At 47.6% G+C, this 20237-nt stretch overlaps 1 protein-coding gene across 3 annotated transcripts in view; it reads left to right on the top strand.

The window, feature by feature from the left end:
- The first annotated feature begins 667 nt into the window (after positions 1-667).
- LOC144489462 (long-chain fatty acid transport protein 1-like) overlaps positions 668-20237 on the top strand; it is a 57963-nt gene continuing 38393 nt past the window's right edge. Inside the window, exons 1-3 of one of the 3 annotated variants that reach the window (XM_078207323.1) lie at positions 668-742; positions 8621-8803; positions 17761-18155. In XM_078207323.1, the coding sequence (XP_078063449.1) occupies positions 8637-8803; positions 17761-18155 (562 nt within the window). In that variant the 5' untranslated portion in view covers positions 668-742; positions 8621-8636. Of the gene's footprint in view, positions 743-856; positions 932-1098; positions 1156-8620; positions 8804-17760; positions 18156-20237 lie in introns of those variants that run through there. The other 2 variants (XM_078207322.1, XM_078207324.1) reach the window with 2 other exon arrangements.

Raw genomic sequence — 20237 nt, 5'->3', positions numbered from 1 at the left:
GAACAGGCGGTGGAGTGTGGCAACTAGGGAATTTTCACAGTAACTTCATTGCAGTGTTAATGTAAGACTTCTTGTGACACTAATAAATAAAGACAGTGTTATCTTTTACCTGGGTTCTCTAGCCGCAGCCACGACTGTCTCTAACCCTAGGCTGACTGCTGCCGTGAGCAAAGCGATCTGCGTGTGCCTTAAGTTGCAGTGTTTTATTTTTCCATTCTGTTCATCTTCTCAACTGGTGGGCAAAGTTGTGTGTGGGGTGTCTCTGACCAGATTCACGTCAGGGATCATCTGTGCCCTTTTCTAGTTGTTGGGACACTCCTTTGTCCTTTCTGTGTGGAAATTGTGACGTTTCTAGTTGAAATGGTGTGGTAACGTTGTGAAAATGTTTGCTTACTTCACCGGGAGCACTTGTCGCTTGCGCCAGCTTCGCGGAACTGAAAGATGTCCCACTCTCCACAACCGGCCTTGCTCAACTGGATCAGCTGAAAGTGTACAAAAGAATTCTGCGTCGCAGTGGTCGTATTCATCGTAACCTCGATTTCCCCCCCCCCCGGCCGGGGATCATGTAACAAATCTGAGCTTTGGTCTTGTGTGTCATCTGAAGCCTCCTGCGTATTGTTCAGAGCTGGAGCTGTTCTGAGATCAGTTTCATTGACATTCCGAGCAGCCGAGAGAGAGAGAGAACAGTCAGACACTGAACATAACTATCCTCGGGAGCTGCTCCTTTTTTAGAAGTGTGACGGTAGGACCCATTTGGATGTGGTTTTGTTCGTACTTTTGCTTTCAGTCCAAGCCCGTCCCTGTGAATGGGCGAGGGGAGGGGCGAGCGGGGAACTCTGTTTTGCTCCCTGTGAGTGAAGCACTTGTTTGAAAGTGGAGCAGCGCCTCGCTGGATCTCTGCCTGTGAGCTCTTCCACACAATCACAATAAGGTATCTTTTGTCTCCGGGTGAAGTAGACCAAAACAGGAAAGTTGCTGCATGCAAATAGGTGGTGAGATCCCCCACCCCCAACCCCCCCCAACCTCTCCAGCTTTGTGAGGGAATACCAACAGACCATTAAAATAAATTGCTTCCAGGAAGAAGATTCACTTCGGTCTGTGTTTTGGAGGCCCCGAGAGTGAAGGAATTCTTAGGACATTGTTGTTGTGGAATTGGTGAGTTATTGGATCTCGAGTTCTGCTTACTTTGAAATAGCTTTCCATCGAAAAGCCCCAGCGCCCTGCTTCAGGGCAGAGCAGTGAAATTGATGCATGTTGCCAATACTTTCTGGGTGTTTAAATGTGTGGTGGTGACAGCGATATAGCGACTCTCGTTGCACTTAATGTCAAATCATGGAATTGGCCGTTCAAGGCAGGGGGAGAGCTGCCCTTCCTTCTCCATCAATGAAATGTAAAAAGTCCTCAACATGTTAAATGGTGACCACTCCGAGGATTGAGACAATGGAGCGTTTTATCCCTGGGGTGATTTTTTTTTTGTGTGTGTGTGTCTGTGTATGCGTTGCTTGTTGCAGAATGGGGGGCGCTATGCTGCCTCTGTTGTCAAGTCGGCCAGGGGGCTTTTGATTGGTGCTGGTTGGATCAGGAGACGGCGATGGTGCCAGAAGACCCGGGCTGAGTGGGTGGGAACGGAACTTCTGAAGCCCATGGTTTTAAAAAAAAAAAATGGGCGATGAATGGTGACATTAGCAGTCTCGACGCAGCTTAAACTGCTCAGTGGCACAAGGATGATCCGGAGATGTGGAGAGACTGGAGTTGGGATTGTTCTCCTCCGAGCATAGGGGTTTTGGTAACGCGGATAGGGAGAAGCTTGTTCCTGATGACAGCAGTGGCGGTGACCAGGGGACACCGGTTTAAGGTAATTGGCAAAAGAACCAGTGAGATGATCAGAGTGAACGGCGAGTTGAAGTTTATTTATTAGTCACAAGTAAGGCTCACAACACTGCAATGAAGTTACTGTGAAAATCCTCTAGTCGCCACACTTCGGCGCCGGTTCGGGTCATTGCACCCTAACCAGCACGTCTTTCAGACTGTGGGAGAAAACTGAAGGAAACCCACGCAGATACGGGGAGAACGTGCAGACTCTGCACAGACAGTGACCCAAGCCAGGAATCGAGACTGGCGCCGTGTGGCAGCAGTGCTAACCGCAGTGCTAACCGCAGTGCCACCGTGCCGTCTACGATGATCTCTCATGTTATAAACTGCACAACCCTCCTTTGTTTACTTAAGAACCTTTTATTGATGTTTTGTTTGCACTTCAGCCCCACGCCCCTGATCTACAGACACCCGGTGTGGAGGGGCGGGGGGGGGGGGGGGGGGGGGGACGAGGGCCTCCTTGTGAACCTGGGCCTGGCCTAACTTGCCATGATGTGGAGATGCCGGCGTTGGACTGGGGTGGGCACAGTAAGAAGTCTCACAACACCAGGTTAAAGTCCAACAGGTTTATTTGGTAGCAAATACCATAAGCTTTCGGAGCACTGCTCCTTCGTCAGATGGAGTGGATATCTGCTCTCAAACAGTGCACAGACACAGAAATCAAGTTACAGAATACTAATTCATACTAACAGTAATACTAATATTAATACTAACAGTATTCTGTAACTTGATTTCTGTGTCTGTGCACTGTTGGAGAACAGATATCCACTCCATCTGACGAAGGAGCAGTGCTCCGAAAGCTAATGGTATTTGCTACCAAATAAACCTGTTGGACTTTAACCTGGTGTTGTGAGACTTCTTACTAACTTGCCATAAACAGGTCCCGGCAGCGGGCAACCGAGGGGGTCATCCATCCCGACTGCCCCTCTACCACGGCTACATTCGCGGCCGGGTGTCCCTGGAAAGGGAGTATGCAGTGTCCGCAGGCACTGTTAATGCCTTCCGTGCCCGCTGGGCATCACAAGAACTGGAGTGTATTATCGACCCCTTTAATCCCATTTTAATTTGATGTTTTAAGTTTCCTTTCCACTTTGTCCTTTGTTTCGGGCGGTTCCCCTCCTTTTGGGAGCTGCCCCTTTTTAATTTTAATTTTGATTTAGTTTATTTGGTTAGACAAAAAGAGCGGAAGGCGCTGCCTGAAAGGTTGGTGGAAGCAGATTCAACAGATTTCAACTTTCCAAAGCGAGTTGGGTAAAGGCCAGGGAAAGGAAAATGTTTGCCGGGCCCACGGGGGAGTCGAGTAGGGTCATGCTTCTAAATGGATAACTCTTTTAGAGAGGGCTGGTTCAGGTATGATGGGCTGAATGGCCTCTTGTATAGTAATTTCCATCTTCCCAGCTTTTTAAATTGTTTTCAGATTGTATACCAGTGCGGATGCTGAGATCAGCCTGTATCTAACGTGAGACTTTACAGGAGTGGTTTATTTTAAAAATATGCCTCTGAACTATGTGAGGAGTTGGTAGCTCAGATGGCCAAAAACTTGTTGCAGTGAATCATTTTGAGCGGGGGGAGGCATTGCCACTGATGTTCCGAGTGTTGGTGTGAATGGTTTTATTGGGATAAGCTAAGATCACCCTGAAACCATGATAGTGTCACACCCAGTAAAAGTTTATTTATTTTAAAGTTTATTTGTTAGTCACAAGTAAGGCTTGAATTAACACTGCAATGAAGTTACTGTGAAATTCCCCGAGTCGCCACAGTCCAGCGCCTGTTCAGGTCAATGCACCCTAACCAGCACGTCTTTCAGAGTGTGGGAGGAAACCGGAGCACCCGGAGGAAACCCACGCAGCCATGAGGGGAATGTGCAAACTCCACACAGACAGTGACCTGAGCCAGGAATCGAACCCAGGTCCCTGGCGCTGTGAAGCACTGTGCCACCGTGCCGCCCCATTTGATTTGATTTATTATAGTCACATGTATTAGTATGCAGTGAAAAGTATTGTTTCTTGTGCGCTATACAGATAAAGCATACCGTTCATAGAGAAGGAAAGGAGAGAGTGCAGAATGTAGTGTTACAGTCATAGCTAGGGTGTAGAGAAAGATCAACTTAATGCGAGGTAGGTCCATTCAAAAGTCTGACAGCAGCAGGGAAGAAGCTGTTCTTGAGTCGGTTGGTACGTGACCTCAGATATTTGTATCTTTTTCCCGATGGAAGAAGGTGGAAGAGAGAATGTCCGGGGTGTGTGGGCATACCATACTCTTAACTTTTTAAGATACAAACTTTATTCAATGTGGACTCTTTGAAATTGACTTTTTCTTTAAAAAGTGAGTGCTGTGCTGAGGAGGCGGTCACTGCAGGTCAGATAAACTGGCTTGTGGATTCAGAAACCCACTCACCGTCTCTCACAGAAACAAAATGGCACATCCCAGACAAAAAGTTGTCGACTGCACCCGTCAGATCGTCACTCCCAGTTGAATGGGCCTTTTCTAAAACAATAAGGCGATTGTCTTGACCTCTTCAAGATGAATGTGGGTGGCACAGTGGTTAGCACTGCTGCCTCCACAGCTTCAGGGACCTGGGCTCGATTCCTGGCTTGGGTCACTGTCTGTGTGGAATTTGCACGTTCTCCCCGTGTCTGAGTGGGTTTCCTCCGTGTGCTCCGGTTTCCTCCCATAGTCTGAAAGATGTGCGGGGTAGGTGCATTGGCCGTGCTAAATTGCCCCTTAGTGTCCCGGGACGCATCGGTTCGAGGGATGAGCAGGGTAAATATGTGGGGTTATGGGGCTACAGCCTCGGTGGGGCTGTTGTCGGTGCAGATTCGATGGGCCGAATGGCCTCGTTCTGCACTGCAGGGTTTCTATAGAATGTCATCAAACGAGAAACAAGGATGCGGCAAATCTATCCAAGACTGCCACCATATTTGGAAAAAGAACTGCAATAGTGTGGAGTCGCGTGGTAAGGCTGCCATGTTTGTCCCTTGGTAACCTCAAGACACTGCCAGCGACAGAAAAGGCAATAACATGAGTGCTTTCGAAGAACCAGGATGAATGACATAGCAAAGCCCCAAGCCTGGTTTTAGGGTCCACCAATATAGCAAACTAACCTCCCGATAATGAGACTGGGAGCAGTTCAACTTTGTAACCTGCATCCCCTCGAGAGAATGCTGAAACAACTTTGGCACATAACTCCAACTGTTGGACTCATCTAACCTGCCCTCCAGGGGTGAAAACTTTTCCTTCACCAGGCTGGCGACATGCGCTCTCCAGAACATGACACGGCGGCGCAGTGGTCAGCACCGCTGCCTCACAGCACCAGGGACCCGGGTTCGATTCCGGCCTTGGGGTGACTGTGTGGAGTCTGCACCTTCTCCCCGTGTCTGCGTGGGTTTCCTCCGGGTGCTCCGGTTTCCTTCCATAGTGTGGGAGGGAAAGGATGTTCAGATTGGGTGAATTGGCCATGCTAAACTGTTTGCTGTTCTTAGTGCATTGTTGAGTCTTATAGGATCTCCATAGTGTAGAAGAAATCATTCAGCCCATTGTGTCTGCATTGGCTCTCTGACAGAGTATCTTACCCAGGTCCTCTTCCCCCCCACCCTATCCCTGTAACCCCACACATTTATCATGACTAATCCCCCTAACCTCCACATCTTGGGACACTAAGGGGCAATTTAGCATGGCCAATCCACCCGAACCTGCACATCTTTGGAGTGTGGGAGGAAACCGGAGCACCCGGAGGAAACCCATGCAGACACGGGGAGAACGTGCAAACTCCACACAGTCACCCCAGGCCGGAATTGAATCCAGGTTCCTGGAGCTGTGAGGCAGCAGTGCTAACCACTGTGCCACCGTGCTGCCCATAATGCCAAACCAGTGATGTGCAATAAATGCTGGCCGAGCCAGCAATGCCCATTCCCATAAAATTATTTTTTTTTTGAAAAGCAAGAAGGTGTGTTTCTATGGCGCTTTGTGGCTTCAGATATCACATAGTGCTTTACACTCGATTGCCTGCTATTAAAATGTCGTCACTGTTGTAAGAAACATGGAAGCCAATTTACACACAACAAGCTTCCACAAAAAGACAATGAGATAATGAAACTGCGACTCGCTGCAATAATTCACCTGAAAGGCGGCTCCTCTGACACTGCAGCATTCCCTCAGTGCTACACTGAAGCGTCAGACTGGACTGAGAGTTCAATTCTCTGAAGTAAGACTTGGAGCTCGCCAGTACCTCACTCGGGTTGGACACAGAGACATCCCTGGCACTCAAGGATTTGGAGAACATTAAGGATTTCAGTTAGTATCAGGAATATTGTTCCAAAAAGACCATTTATACCCATCTGCAGCCAGATATACCATGGCTGCTTATCAGTTAAAGTTAATATTACAAAAGTGCCCCTCCTCTGTCTAAATGTTTATTTAGATTATGATTAGGAAATCGGTTGTACAATGCAATTGGATTGGTGCATTTTAGTTGAGAATTGTGTGTGCTCTATATTGGTCAGTTAGCGTTTCGGTCGCTAAGGGAATTTAGCAATATAGTGGAAAAATGGTTAGGTGGATCGACCATGCTAAATTGCCCCTTAGTGTCCCCAGATGTGTGGGGCGGCGCGGTGGTTTAGCACTGCTGCCTCAGCGCCAGGGACCCGGGTTCAATTCTGGTCTCGGGTGACTGTCTGTGTGGAGTTTGCACGTTCTCCCCGTGTCTGCGTGGGTTTCCTCCGGGTGCTCCGGTTTCCTCCCACACTCCAAAGATGTGCAGGTTAGGTTGATTGGCCGTGCTAAATTGACCCGTAGTGTCAGGGGGATTAACTAGGGTAAATACATGGGGTTACGGAGATAGGATTATTGTCGGTACAGGCTTGATGGGTCGAATGGCCTCGTTCTGCACTGTAGGGATTCTATGACGTGTAGGTTGGATGGATTAGCCATGGCAAATGTGTAGGTTACGGGGATAAGGCAGGGGAGAGGTCCTGGGTAAGATACTGTGTCAGGGAGTCAGCGCAGATTTGATGGGCAGAATGGCCTCTCCTGCACTGTAGTGAATCTGAATCTGTGAAGGCTCAAAGAGTTGTAAGGCCCAGTGTTCTAATCCAAACTCCATACTGTCACATTCACAGTGATTTGATTTCACTGGTGTGGAGCAAAGGGAAGCTGGGCCCACTTGGTGCAGGGGGAGGCCCGGGGGGTGGGTGGAGCAGCAGGTGGACAGTGGTGGTCTTGGAGTGAGACCCAGAGTTGTTTTAACTCCCAGGCCTTATCGGGATAACATAGCATAGCCTCTGAATCCGGAAAGGCTGACTGCAGGGCTAGGAGCTAGGGAATATGAAAGAATGGCAAAGCCTCGGCATTGGGTAAGGGCTTTGACAGCCAGAGCCAAGAGGGAGAGGCCTGAGCTTCTGCTTAAAATTGGAACTGATGTTCGGAACACGCACACTGCCACTGACAGTGCACGCATCGCCAAGACGGCCACTCCTGTCCTATTGGACTATTTCCTGATGAAAAACCTAATCGGTAACCCTAATGTTAACCTGATTAACTACCGACTGCTCAAGTGGCTGTTGAATCTTAGAATCCCTACAGTGCAGAAGGAGGTCATTCAGCCCATCGAGCCTGCACCGACACTCTCTGGTAAGAGTACATTATGTGGAAATGCCGGCGTTGGACTGGGGTAAACACAGTAAGGAGTCTAACAACACCAGGTTAAAGTCCAGCAGGTTTATTTGGTAGCAAACGCCACTAGCATTCGGAGCACTGCTCCTTCGTCAGATGGAGTGGAAATCTCCACCGGATACAAGAGTACATTACCCAGGCCCCCTCCAAATGTGTTGCCACCACTAATCCATCTAACCTACACATCTTGGGACTATGGGAGAAAACCGGAGCACCCGGAGGAAACCCATGCAGACACGGGGAGAAAGTGCAGACTCCGCACAGACAGTGACCCAAGCCGGGAATTGAACCTGGGTCCCTGGTGCTGTGAGGCAGCTTTGCTAACCACTGTGCCATTGGGCTGCAATGATTTCATTTGTAATTGTTACGTGTATTGGTATACACGTAACAATTACAAAAGTATTGTTTCCTGCGCGCTATACAGACAAAACATACCGTTCATAGAGTACATAGTGGACAAGGAAAGGAGAGAGTGCAGAATGTAGTGTTACAGTCATAGCTAGGGTGTAGAGAAAGATCAACTTAAGATAGATCCATTCAAAAACCTGGCAGCAGGGAAGAAGCTGTTCTTGAGTCGGTTGGTACGGGGGACCTCAGACTTTTGTATCTTTTTCCCAACGGGAGAAGGTGGAAGAGAGAATGTCCGGGGTGCGTTGGGTCCTTGGTTATACTGGCTGCTTTTCCAAGGCAGCGGGAAGTGTACACAGTGTCAATGGATGGGAGGCTGGTTTGCGTGATGGATTGGGCTACGTTCACGACCTTTTGTAGTTCCTTGCGGTCTTGGGCAGAGCAGGAGCCCATACCAAGCTGTGATACAACCAGAAAGAATGCTTTCTATGGTGCATCTGTAAAGGTTGGTGAGAGTCGTAGCTGACATGCCAAATTTCCTTAGTCTTGGATGGGAGGCTGGTTTGTGTGATGGACTGGGCTATGTTCACAACGCTTTGTAGTTTGTTGTGGTCTTGGTCGGAGCCATTGGCATTGACATTGGGCAACAAGGAGGCTTAATTATCATTGTGAAAATATTTCTGTTGTGTCCCGTTGCTAAATAGAATCAACGTTTTTGTGTATTTAACAGGCCATCTCTGGACAGGATGCACAGCGTGGCTAGTTGCAGCGCATCCCTGGGATCTCTGGGGTTGATGCAACTCCTTGGGGTGTCCTGGACCTGGAGTATTGCTGCTAGCTTTGGCGTCTATCTGGGAAGTGGAGGATGGAGGTTTATTCGGATAGTATTAAAAACTGCACCGAGAGATCTCTTGTAAGTTGCACTGTGTGAGTTTATTGAACGATGTGTCCGTGCCTGTTTTTGTACTGACGTCCGATGGTGAATATTGCAAACCATCCTGTTGTATTGACAAAACACTCGGTATCCCATCCCAGAACTGATTTAAAAAAACATTTGTTCCATCATATTTGTGATGCCCACTTTGACCCGTTAGACATAGGGGCAGAATGAGGCCACTCGGCCCATCGGGTCTGCTCCGCCACTCGATCACGGCTGATAAGTTTCTCAACCCCATTCTCCCGCCTCTTCCCTGTAACCTCTGATCCCCTTACCGATCAAGAACCTATCCAACTCTGTTCCTACTTAGCAGTCCTCGCCTCTCCCAGGTACGTGTTAGGTGGATTGGCCATGCTAAATTGCCCCTAATGTCGGGGGATTCGCAGGGTAAATACATGGGATTATGGGGCCTGGGTGGGATTGTTGTCGGTGCAGATTCGATGGGCTGAATGGCCTCCTTCTGCAGTGTAGGGATTCTATGAGCTCCTCTACTATCACCAGAAAAATGTTACAGCATTGGCATTTAAGAAAAAGCTAACCAACTCGTCCCCTCCCCTGCTGTTTTCCCCTTAGCCAGTAATGTTGCCCTTGTCCTTCACTTAATCTGGTTGCGACATGTTTAAAGATATTCATTTATCAGCTGCTATCATGGTCTAACTGACGTGATTCATTTAGATACATGCACCCTACAGCTCCTAAGATTAGATTACAAATTCCCCTGACTAAGATCAACTATTGGAGAGAAGATCCTTTAATTCTAAAGTTTTTTTTTTAAGTTAATTAATTATTGTCACAAGTAGGCTTACATTAACACTGCAATGAAGTTACTGTGAAAATTCCCTTGTTGCCACACTCCGGCGTCTGTTCGGGTACACGGAGGGAGAATTTAGCACGGCCAATGCACCCTAACCAGCACATCTTTGGGACTGTGGGGAGGAAACCCATGCAGACACGGGGAGAATGTGCAGACTCCGCACAGACAGTGACCCAAGCAGGGAATTGAACCCAATCCCTGAGGGAGCAGTGCTAACCGCTGTGCCACCGTGCTGCCCATGTGGTTTTGTGTGGATTTAAACCCAGTGAAGTGACCTATGTTCCAAACTGACAGTACTCCATGTTAAAATATTTAGAATGCAAAATGCTAACTCCTTTGCTGTAGAAATCCTTTACTTAATTCTATTGTCATAGAGTCATAGAGGTTTACAGCATGGAAACAGGCCCTTCAGCCCAACTTGTCCATACCGCCTCTTTTTTTTTTAACCACTAAGCTAGTTGGGGTGTTATCGAAATGTAATATGTTAGACTGGATAAGGATTTTTTAAAATCTCAAGGTGGAGGTTACTGGGTCTATGCTCAACTTGGCAGGCCAGCTAGCTCGTCGCAAGAGTTTGTCCCCTCAACCTCTGGCACTCTCTATTTGAGTCTGTCTCTGTTACATAACTCTCAGTGAGGTATAAACGGACACCCCCCCCCCCCCCCATTGTATAAAGCTATCGTTTTAATGGCATCCCTTCTCTTTTGAGCCAACAGGACTTTAAAATTAACAATCTGTCCATTGCTGTTAATGCTGCTCCTGATCAAAACTATTTGGTGCAAGATGTTCGTCTCTTAAACTTGTTGTTTAAAAATATGTATTACTCTCATGAGGAATGTTTCTCTGTATTTTCTTGAAGTTCACATAGATCAAATTATTATTTTTACTTGAGGATTTGGAAGATTGGGATAGAGTGCGATGACTCAGGACATTTGCTTATGAGATGTTTCGCAACAGACAAAACTCTGCAACCTTCCCAAGAGTTCTACATTCCTCCAACTCCTGGTCTTTTACCTTTCCCCCACTTGCTTTGCTTCACCAGTGGCCGTCCCTCCGTCTATCGCATTCCTTCCTTGCCTCCGGTTTAGTTTATGTTATTGTGCATGCCTTTGTGATTCCTTTATAGCCTTACCCTGCCTGAAACTCAGGTTCCTGTCAGTACAGCCTGAAGAGTTTTAACAACACCATGGTGTTGTTAAAACTCTTACTGTGTTTACCCCAGTCCAACGCCGGCATCTCCACGTCAGTACAGTCTGAAACCAGGATTACACTGTTTTGGATTTTCTTTTTTTTTTTGTTGGTCCCCTCCCTTTACAATATAAAGTGTTACCTGAAGATAGAAATGCTCTCTCAAGTTTGCATATACTTTTAAAACGAACCCCAGATCTTAGGTGACAGCCTAATGAAACCGCAGAAACCTGTTGACTAGATTGTAACAACCCCATGGGACAGACAGTCCCTCTGTAGCTTCCGTTTCTTCACTGCTTCCCTTGTAATGACAGTCAAGAAAAAGCTAATTCATAGCATCCCTATAAGTGCAGAAGGAGGCCATTCAGCCCATCAAGGGCGGCACGGTAGCACAGTGGTTAGCACTGCTGCTTCACAGCTCCAGGGACCTGGGTTCGATTCCCGGCTTGGGTCACTGTCTGTGTGGAGTCTGCATGTTCTCCCCGTGTCTGCGTGGGTTTCCTCCGGGTGCTCCGGTTTCCTCCCACAGTCCAAAGATGTGCGGGTTAGGTTGATTGGCCAAGCTAAAATTGCCCTTAATGTCCTGGGATGTGTAGGTTAGAGGGATTAGGGTGTAAATATGTAGGGATATGGGGGTAGGGCCTGGGTGGGATTGTGGTCGGTGCAGACTCGATGGGCCGAATGGCCTCTTTCTGCACTGTAGGGTTTCTAAGATTCTAAGTCGGTGCCAACTCTCTGACAGAGAATCTTACCCAGGCCCTATCCCCGTAACCCTAAACATTTACCCCGCTAGTCCCCCCAACCTACACATCGTGGGACACTAAGGGGCATTTTAGCATGGCCAATCCCCCTAACCGACACACCTTGGGACACTAAGGAGCAATTTAGCATGGCTAATCCCCCTACCCTACATATCTTTGGAGTGTGAGAGGAAACCGGAGCACCCCGAGGAAACCCACGCAGACACGGGGAGAACGTGCAAACTCCACACAGACAGTGACTCGAGGCCAGCGTTGAACCCGGGTCCCTGACACTGAGAGGGCAGCAGTGCTAAACCACTGTGCCACCGTGCCGCCCCTAGTCTCAGTAATGGTGATGATGAAACTATCATTAAGTGTTGTTTTTAAAAATAAACAATCTGCTTCACTAATGTCTGTTAGGGAAGGAAATCCACCATCCAGATCCAGTGTGGCTGACTCTTAATAGCCTGATAAAACGACCAAAAAAGCCGCTTAGTTGATGGGAAGGGCGATCAGTGCTGACGTAGCCAGCAATGCCCACATCCTGTGACTGCCAGATCATGATGTGGAGATGCTGGCGTTGGACTGGGGTAAACACAGTAAGAAGTTTAACAACACCAGGTTAAAGTCCAACAGGTTTATTTGGTAACCAAATGTGTTCATTTGGTAGCCAAATGGTGTGGCTTTTGCTACCAAATAAACCTGTTGGACTTTAACCTGGTGTTGTTAAACTTCTTACTGCCAGATCAGCCATGATCTTATTGAACGGTGGAGCAGGCTCATGCGGACCAAGTGACCTATTCCTGCTCTGAATTCATATGTATGTTCTATCATTTTTTTAAAATTCCAGAGCAGACGTGGTCTAGTTGAATTGTGATGTGGAGATGCCGGTGTTGGACTGGGGTGGGCACAGTATGAAGTCTCACAACACCAGGTTAAAGTCCAACAGGTTTAATTGGAATCGCGAGCTTTCGGAGTGTTGCCCCTTCATCAAGTGAGCAAGTGTCCATTCACCTGATGAAGGAGCAGCGCTCCGAACGTTTGTGATTCCAAATAAACCTGTTGGACTTTAACCTGGTGTTGTGAGACTTCGGGTTGAATTGTGGAACAGGTTCGAGGGGCTGAATGGCCTCCCCAACTGATATCACTAACTAAAATGAAAAATTTAAAATACTTTGCTCTGGGGATAAGGTGACTGGTTTGAATAATGTAAGTATGGAGGTTTCTGCATGGACATTGCTCTCTCTCAGCCCTTGAAACGAAGAATACAAAACCACCTCCGGTTAAAGCTTCCCTCTGTTCTTTCATGGCTTCACCATCCATCCACCTTGAAACCTTTTTGAAAGGTTTATTTAACCTGCACTAAATCTTGTATCACTAAGATACAAAAGTCTGAGGACACGTACCAACCGACTCGAGATCAACTTCTTCCCTGCTGCTGTCAGACCTTTGAATGGACTTATCTTGCATTAAGTTGATCTTTCTCTACACCCTAGCTATGACTGTAACGCTACATTCTGCACTCTCTCGTTTCCTTCTCTCTGAACAGTATGTTTTGTCTGTATAGCGCACGAGAAACAATACTTTTCACTGTAAATACATCTAACAATAAATCAAATCAAGTCTTGCTCACATATCGCCCCCGACATTGGCTCTTTGACCCACCACTGCCTCATTCTCATCCTCGTGTTCAAAACCCTCCATGGCCTCACCCCTCTTTAGCTTTATAACCTCCGCTGGCCCCTAATCCTCCTGGATCTGTGTGCTTCCCCCTGGCCTTGCACATCCCCAACGCTGAGCTATCCGAGACCCAGTCTTTGGCCATGTCGCTTTTTTTTGGGATACTGCTTAACTTCCTCAAAGGCTTACCTCCCCTCACAATATTGGCACAGTTTCATTCATTTTCCAGAGGCAGAGGTTAGGTAGGCCAGTCTTTGGAGCAGTTTGTTCACTGTAAGTGCAGCTACCAGGTGGTGTAGAGAAACTACAGCCTGATCAGAGCAGCGACATCTTGCCAAAGGAAAACAACGCCTTTAAAATGATTATTCGTACTGACCTTTTCTAACAAGGGTAGAAGTTCTATCCAAAGGCTACTCGGGTTCGTGTCGCTTGGCGTTCAGGCGGCGCTACATCCTCTCCCGAAGGCTGGTGAAATGAGATCCATTGTTGTTCGGAAGCAGGCAGTGGGTTTAAGGGCAGCGCTGTGCGGATTTTCCTGGTACATCGCCAGCCGACTCTTGCCAGCATCGCACAGAACATTGTTTCAGATTTGTGAGAGAGAGACTTGTAATGAGCTGCTTCCTTATCTCTGCCTCCGAGTGGGATCGTCCAGCCCTTTCGTGCGAGGGGCCACATTCCGTTTTCATTTCTCTCGCCCAAGGGGCTGAATGCCAAACTCTGGGAAAGATTCAGGCTGGGCCCAGCTTTAGACGTGAATCTGAGTAAGATGTGGAGATGTGCAGTAAATAAATAAATCTGCCGAGGGGAAAAAAAAAAGCAATGTTGACTGAACAAATTGATCATTTATAAGAAGCGTAATCAATAATTTGATTTATTATTGTCACGTGTATTGGAATACAATGAAAGTATTGTTTCTTGCGCTATACAGACAAAGCCTTACCTTTTAGTCAGTCACCCCCTCGCAATATTGGCACAGTTTTATTCATTTTGCTGGAGGCACAGGTTAGGTAGGCCAGCCTTTAGAGCAGTTTGTTCACTCGGCCTTTTGGCTAAGATCAAGTGTAGTATGGATCGCCTGCACTTGGTTGAGGTCATTAGGTTACGCTGAGGCTTCATATGTTTCATATGAAGCAATTTTTAAAAGCGGCATCTCGGCCTTTTGGCTAAGATGCAAATGAGCTCAAGTCTTGGAGGAGGATCCTCCCCCTTCTCCAATCAGCTTGACTCATGTAGATCAGGCCCAGGACAGGGTGGTTTTGGTCTCCCGTCCTGTCTTGTCAGCCTGGATCTGAAATGTCTCAACTTGTTGAGACTCTGAATTGGATTTGATTTGATTGAATTGGAAAAGTATATTAAAAAAAAGTTTGTTCACTTTTGGCTAAGATCAAGTGTAGTATGGATAGGATGCTGCGCTTGGTTGAGGTCATTGGGTTACATTTAAGCTTCATTTGAAGCAATTTTTAAAAAGCGGCATCTCGGCCTTTTGGCTAAGATGCAAATGAGTTCAAGCCTTGGAGGAGGTGAGTCTGCACCTACTCCAATCAGCTTGGCTCATGTAGATCAGGCCCAAGACAGGAGTGTAGGCCCTGTCTTGTCAGCTTGGATCGGAAATGTCTCAACTTTGTTGAGACTCTGAATTGGACTTGATTTGATTGAATTGGAAAGGTATTAAAAAAAAAAGTTTGTTCACTGTACGTGCAGCTACCAGGTGTAGAGAAACTGTAGCCTAATCAGAGGAGCGACATCTCGCCAATGTTCAGAGTACATAGAGGAGAGGGAAAGGAGAGGGTGCAGAATATAGTGTCACAGCCATAGCTAGGGTGCAGAGAACGATCAACTTAATATGTGGTGGGTCCATTCTAAAGTCTGATGGCAGCAGGGAAGAAGTTGTTCTCGAGTCGTTTGGTACGTAAACTCAGGTGACCATGAGAGAGATTTTTGGGGGTCGGACAGAGAGAGGACGTGTCCCCTTTTTCTACACGCTCTGCCACTTCTCTTTCAGCTCACGTCCAACCCTTGTTGCTCCCTGTGATGCCTTCCTTTGCCTTTACCTTGTGGCTTGTTGTCTTCATCTTGTAGCTTGTTGTCTTCTTGCCTCCTGGGCCTTTTTCTTCTTGGATATTATAATCCGTGTTAGTTTTTTCTTGTGTGGGGTGGTGGGTACGGGTCAAATTGTGTTTGTCCGGTTCGCCCCCAATCTCGGGGTGCTCACTCTCTCGCTCTCACCCTCTATGTGAGTTGGTGTGTGGGGTGAGTGTGAATCGGAGTGAGCCAGAAACGTTCTCAATCTCACACGCAGTCAAGTTTTGCCCTGCTTGGTAGCCGCTCTGCCCCTCCCTCAACCTTCCCCAGCGGAAACACCACTCCCATTGCGCTGTGTATTTCTTTGATTTGATTTATTATTGTCACACAGAAAATAGGTGCAGGAATAGGCCAAAAGAGAAAATGCTGGAAAATCTCAGCAGGTCTGGCAGCATCTGTAAGGAGAGAAAAGAGCTGACGTTTCGAGTCCAGACGACCCTTTGTCAAAGCTCGGGTGCAGGAGTAGGCTACTTGGTCTTTCCAGCCTGCAGCACATGTATCAATATACAGTGAAAAGTATTGTTTCTTGCGCACTATGCAGGCAAAGCATACCGTTCATAGAGAAGGAAAGGAGTGCAGAATGTAGTGTCATAGAAGCGGCTCCACCCAATCAGGGACTGGTTCACTCCCACACCTCCTGTTGATAGGATAATTAGTGAGCCAATCAACAGCAAGTGTATGCGGGAAGCAGCCTGTGATTGGAGGAGTAGCAAATGCATGTGATTGGAGGAGCAGCTTCTTGAAGGCTCTTGAACTTCATTTACCAGCATTTTGAATATGGTACCATGCGTTGGACAAGCCTGCCTTAAAGTATGCAAGACTTTCTTTTTAAATTAAGAACCTTTTGTGAAGGGCCAAGGCTTTAGTGCAATGTCAAGTTTGGTGTACATGAAGAAGATTGTGACTTGTGTGTTGAGAAGATTGAAGGGTGATCTGTCCAGATGTGAAACAGACTTGGATCAGGCAGATGTTATTTCCTCTGGTAAAAGTATCAAGGGAAAGGGGACATAATCATAAAATTAGAGCAGGATCATTCAAGAATGAAATCGGGAAACATTTTTTCCACATCAATTCTACCTCTTTCTCTCCTCCCCATTCCACACCCCCTACCAAAAAGAAAGGAACAATAGCAACTTTCAAAACTGAGATGGCGGCACAGTGACACAGTGGTTAGCACTGCTGCCTCACAGCGCCAGGGACACGGGTTCAATTCCCGGCCTTGGGTGACTGTGCAGAGTTTGCACATTTTCCCCGTGTCTGTGTGGGTTTCCTCCCACACTCCAAAGATGTGTGGGTTAGGTTGATTGGCCATGCTAAATTGCCCCTGGGTGTCAGGGTGATTAGGAGGGTAAATATATAGGGTTATGGGGATAGGACCCGAGTGGGATTGTTGTTGGTGCAGGCTCGATGGGCTAAATGGCCTCCTACTGCACTGTAGGGATTCTGTGATTCTACAAAGAGATTGTTGGTTAAGGAGCGTAAAATGAAGGCAGATAAATATAGGATACTAATCAGCCTTCATCTAATTGAAGGGTGACAGTGACTCTGCCGAATGGCCTCTCTATGTTCTTGGGCAATGATCTGAGACTAGAACTTGAGCGAGGGTGCGTGGAAAGGGCTGCAGGGAAGGGAGCAATGTGTTGCTGGGGTTTGTATCTGTAGCATGCTCATTTAGAAAGAGAAAGTTTGGTATCAGTGACCAGCATAATGGAAACGCATAAATAGGAGCAGGAGGAGGCCACTCGGCCCTTCGAGCCTGCTCCGCCATTCATTATGACCATGGCCAATCATCCAACTCAATAGCCTGATCCCACTTTCCCCTACCCCCACTTATCCTTTGATCCCCTTTGCCCCGAGTTTTTTTTTTCATTCATTTGTGGGACATGGGCGTCGCTGGCTAGACCAGCATTTTGTTGCCCCTTGAGAAGGTGGTGGTGAGCTGCCTCCTTGAATCACTGCAGTCCATGTTCTGTGGGTTGACCCACAATGCCGTTAGGGAGGGAATTCCAGGATATTGACCCAGCGACTGTGAAGGAACGGCGATATATTTCCAAGTCAGGATGGCGAGTGGTTTGGAGGGGAACTTGCAGGTGGTGGTGTACCCATGTATCTGCTGCCCTTGTCCTTCTAGCTGGAAGCGGTCGTGGGTTTGGAAGGTGCTGTCTAAGGATCTTTGGTGAATTGCTGCAGTGCATCTTGTAGATAGTACACACTGCTGCTACTGAGCGTCGGTGGTGGAGGGAGTGGATGTTTGCAATAGCAAAATGATTGCTATAGAACCATAGAAAAATCTTTCAGGATCTCCCAGCAGGTTGAGTCTGTTGACCACATTCCTGTCTTGAACACCTTGGTTATTTTGTAAGTTTGGAGGAGTGTGAGATCGAAACCATGTTAATGGCCGGTGATTTCTGTTTTTCCCTCTTTGACAGCGGTCTGTTATTGCTACTGAGGGTCAAGTTGGCCGTGTGGAAACACCAACGGGAAGACAGCACCATCCCGAAGATTTTTCAAGAGACGGTGCAGAGGCACCCAGATAAAGTGGCCCTCATTTACGAAGGGGTCGACCAGAAGTGGACCTTCAGGGAACTTGACGAGTACTCCAATGCGGTGGGCAACTTCCTGCGTGAGCAAGGCTACGGGCCGGGCGACGTCATTGCGTTGTTCATGGAGAGCAGGCCCGAGTTTGTTGGCCTGTGGCTTGGCATGGCCAAAGTGGGAGTAGAGGGTGCGCTGCTCAACTTCAACCTCCGCCTGGAAGCGCTTACTCACTGCCTGTCGGTGTCAGGAGCCAAGGCCATTATCTTTGGAGCAGAGATGAGTGATGGTGCGTAAGCAGTATAAAAACAAAACAAACTTGTTTTTCCACATAATTTCACATTCGTAGGATAACCTGCATCACGGTGGCCCAGTGATTAGGACTGCAGCCTCACAGCGCCAGGGACCCGGGTTCAATTCCGGCCTCGGGTCACTGCCTGTGTGGTGTCTGCACTTTGTATGATTCTATCATACTTGGTTGATTCATTATATTCCTTAGCACTGCTGCCTCACAGCACCAGGGACCTGGTTTTGATTCTCGGCTTGGGTGACTGTTCAGGAGTTGAAGAGTTTGCACATTCTCCCCATGTCTGCATGGGTTTCCTCCGGGTGCTCCAGTTTCCTCCCGTAGTCCAAAGATGTGCGGGTTAGGTGGATTGGCCATGCTAAATTGCCCCTTGGTGTCAGGGGACCTAGCTAGGGTAAATGCATGGGGGTTACGGGGATAGGGCCTGGGTGGGATTGTGGTCGGTGCAGACTCGATGGGCCGAATGGCCTCCTTCTGCACTGCAGGGATTCTATGATTCTATTGCTCCCCGTGTCTGCGTGGGTTTCCTCCGGGTGCTCCAGTTTCCTCCCATAGTCCAAAGATGTGCGGGTTAGGTGGATTGGCCATGCTAAATTGCCCCTTAGTGTCAGGGGGATTAGCTAGGGTTAATGTGTGGGGTTATGGGGATAGGGCCTGGGTGGGATTGTGGTCGGTGCCGATTCAATGGGCCGAGCGGCCGCCTCCTGTGCTGTAGGGATTCTATGATACTTGGTTGATTCATTATATTCTTTTCGACAAGGTGCAGCTGCTGTTTTGCAGGTAAAATCCTGCAGCCAGTTTGTACACAGCAGGCGGGAGTGAGCTAAATGACCAGTTGAGATGATAGGCCTCCGACATAAATCTCAACAGAAAGGCAGCATCTCTGGCAATGCAACACTCTGTCAGCTCGAATGTCTGCCCAGATTTTGCACTCTAGTTCCCTGAAGTGCCAACATTTCCGTTATCTGCGCTGGAGATCTCATCTGCCGCCCCATATCAAATGAACTTCAATCCAGAAAATGGATTGTGGGCAAGATGATGGTGAAAGTCCTGCCGAGAACTTCCAGCTCAGCCTTGGAAAATAATCAAGGCTTCTTTATTATCATGACTTGTTATCTCATCTGTCTGTGAGACATCTCTTTTTTTTTCCTATTGGAAAGTCCTGTTAGGAGAGGGAGCTTTATAGATAACACGCATAGCTAGTTTCAGAGTTTGGGTTTTACTAGAAATAAGGCCATAAATACCTAAATACATACCTAGTAAGGTATAAACTGGTAGGGATTGTTAGTTCAGACCAGGATTTCTATGCTGGAAGAGCTTCTAAGTTTTTTTTAAGTTTGTTTATTAGTGTCACAAGTAGGCTTACATTGCAATGAAGTTACTGTGAAAATCAAGAGAAAATGTTGGAAAATCTCAGCAGGTCTGGCAGCATCTGTAAGGAGAGAAAAGAGCTGACGTTTCGAGTCCAAATGACCCTTTGTCAAAGCTGTGAAAATCCCCTAGTCGCCACACTCCGGCGCCTGTTCGGGTACACTGAGGGAGAATTTAGCACGACCCGAACCAGCACGTCTTTCGGACCGTGGGAGGAAACCCACCGGGAGCACATGCAAACGCCACACAGACAGTGACCCAAAATGGGAATCGAACCCGGGCCCCTGGCGCTGAGGCAACAGTGCTAACCAGTGTGCCACCGTGCCGCCCCACTCAAAAGGATATCAGACAGCTCTTTCAGAGGGCTAGTACAGATTGGATGGGCCAAATGGCAGCCTCCTACGCTTCTTCCAGCACAAATCTGTGAAGTTAGACCATAAAACAAAAAGACCGTAAGACATAGGAGCAGAATTAGGCCACTCGGCCCATCGAGTCTGCTCCGCCATTCAATCACGGCTGATATTTTTCACATCCCCATTCTCCTGCCTTTTCCCCATAACCCCTGACCCCCTTATTAATCAAGAACCTATCTATCTCTGTCTTAAAGACGCTCAATAACCTCATCTTTAATCTAATCTAAATTTAACCTAAGTTTAATCTTGATAGTTGAAACTTAAAAGACAAGTTGACAAA

Source organism: Mustelus asterias, unplaced genomic scaffold, assembly GCF_964213995.1.
Source record: "Mustelus asterias unplaced genomic scaffold, sMusAst1.hap1.1 HAP1_SCAFFOLD_2209, whole genome shotgun sequence".
Taxonomy (NCBI): domain Eukaryota; kingdom Metazoa; phylum Chordata; class Chondrichthyes; order Carcharhiniformes; family Triakidae; genus Mustelus; species Mustelus asterias.
This window is presented reverse-complemented; position numbering and strand designations above follow the sequence as displayed.